Raw genomic sequence first — 554 nt, forward strand, 5'->3', positions numbered from 1 at the left:
ATCTAAAAATACATCTGTGCAACAAAAATCTCAAAAAAAGAACATCTGTGCAACAAAAATCTCAAAAATTACATCTGTGTGCAACTAAATTCTCAAAAAATATATATCAATGTGCAACAAAGTTCTTAAAAAACTATAGTAGACAGTACATAATCCCAGGGCAAATGGGTCATGAAATATAAAGTAAACGCTATAACTGATACTGATATTACAGTGCCTCATTGGTTGCACACATCCCTTGCAATCTATAGTAATCAAGTGATCGTTGCATAACCTCAGGGGAGGATCGATTCAATATAGTGATGTGGATGGACCACCGGGCCAAGGAGCAGGCGGATCGCATCAACGCTGGCGGACATGAGTAAGTCGTTTGTAAGTATGTCTGTGCTTAGGTCTTGTCCCTGGATGGTTCTTTTTCGACGGCAGAATAGAGAGTGAGCTGTGCGCGTTTCCTTTTCCGAACTTTTTCTGAGCTTTTTCCGAGCCTTTTCTGAGATTTTTCCAAGCTTTTTGTGTGGGAGATTGGTGTTCGTGGAGGAAATGAGTAGCAGAGA

At 40.3% G+C, this 554-nt stretch overlaps 1 protein-coding gene across 3 annotated transcripts in view; it reads left to right on the top strand.

Moving 5' to 3' along the window:
* LOC119588537 (FGGY carbohydrate kinase domain-containing protein-like) overlaps positions 1-554 on the top strand; it is a 12,575-nt gene that overhangs the window by 4,529 nt on the left and 7,492 nt on the right. For all 3 annotated transcript variants that reach the window (XM_037937175.1, XM_037937176.1, XM_037937174.1), the window contains exon 4: positions 280-361. In XM_037937175.1, coding sequence (XP_037793103.1) covers positions 280-361 — 82 coding nt within the window. The remainder of the gene's footprint in view (positions 1-279; positions 362-554) is intronic.

This window comes from Penaeus monodon, chromosome 24, assembly GCF_015228065.2.
Source record: "Penaeus monodon isolate SGIC_2016 chromosome 24, NSTDA_Pmon_1, whole genome shotgun sequence".
Classification (NCBI taxonomy): Eukaryota; Metazoa; Arthropoda; class Malacostraca; order Decapoda; family Penaeidae; genus Penaeus; species Penaeus monodon.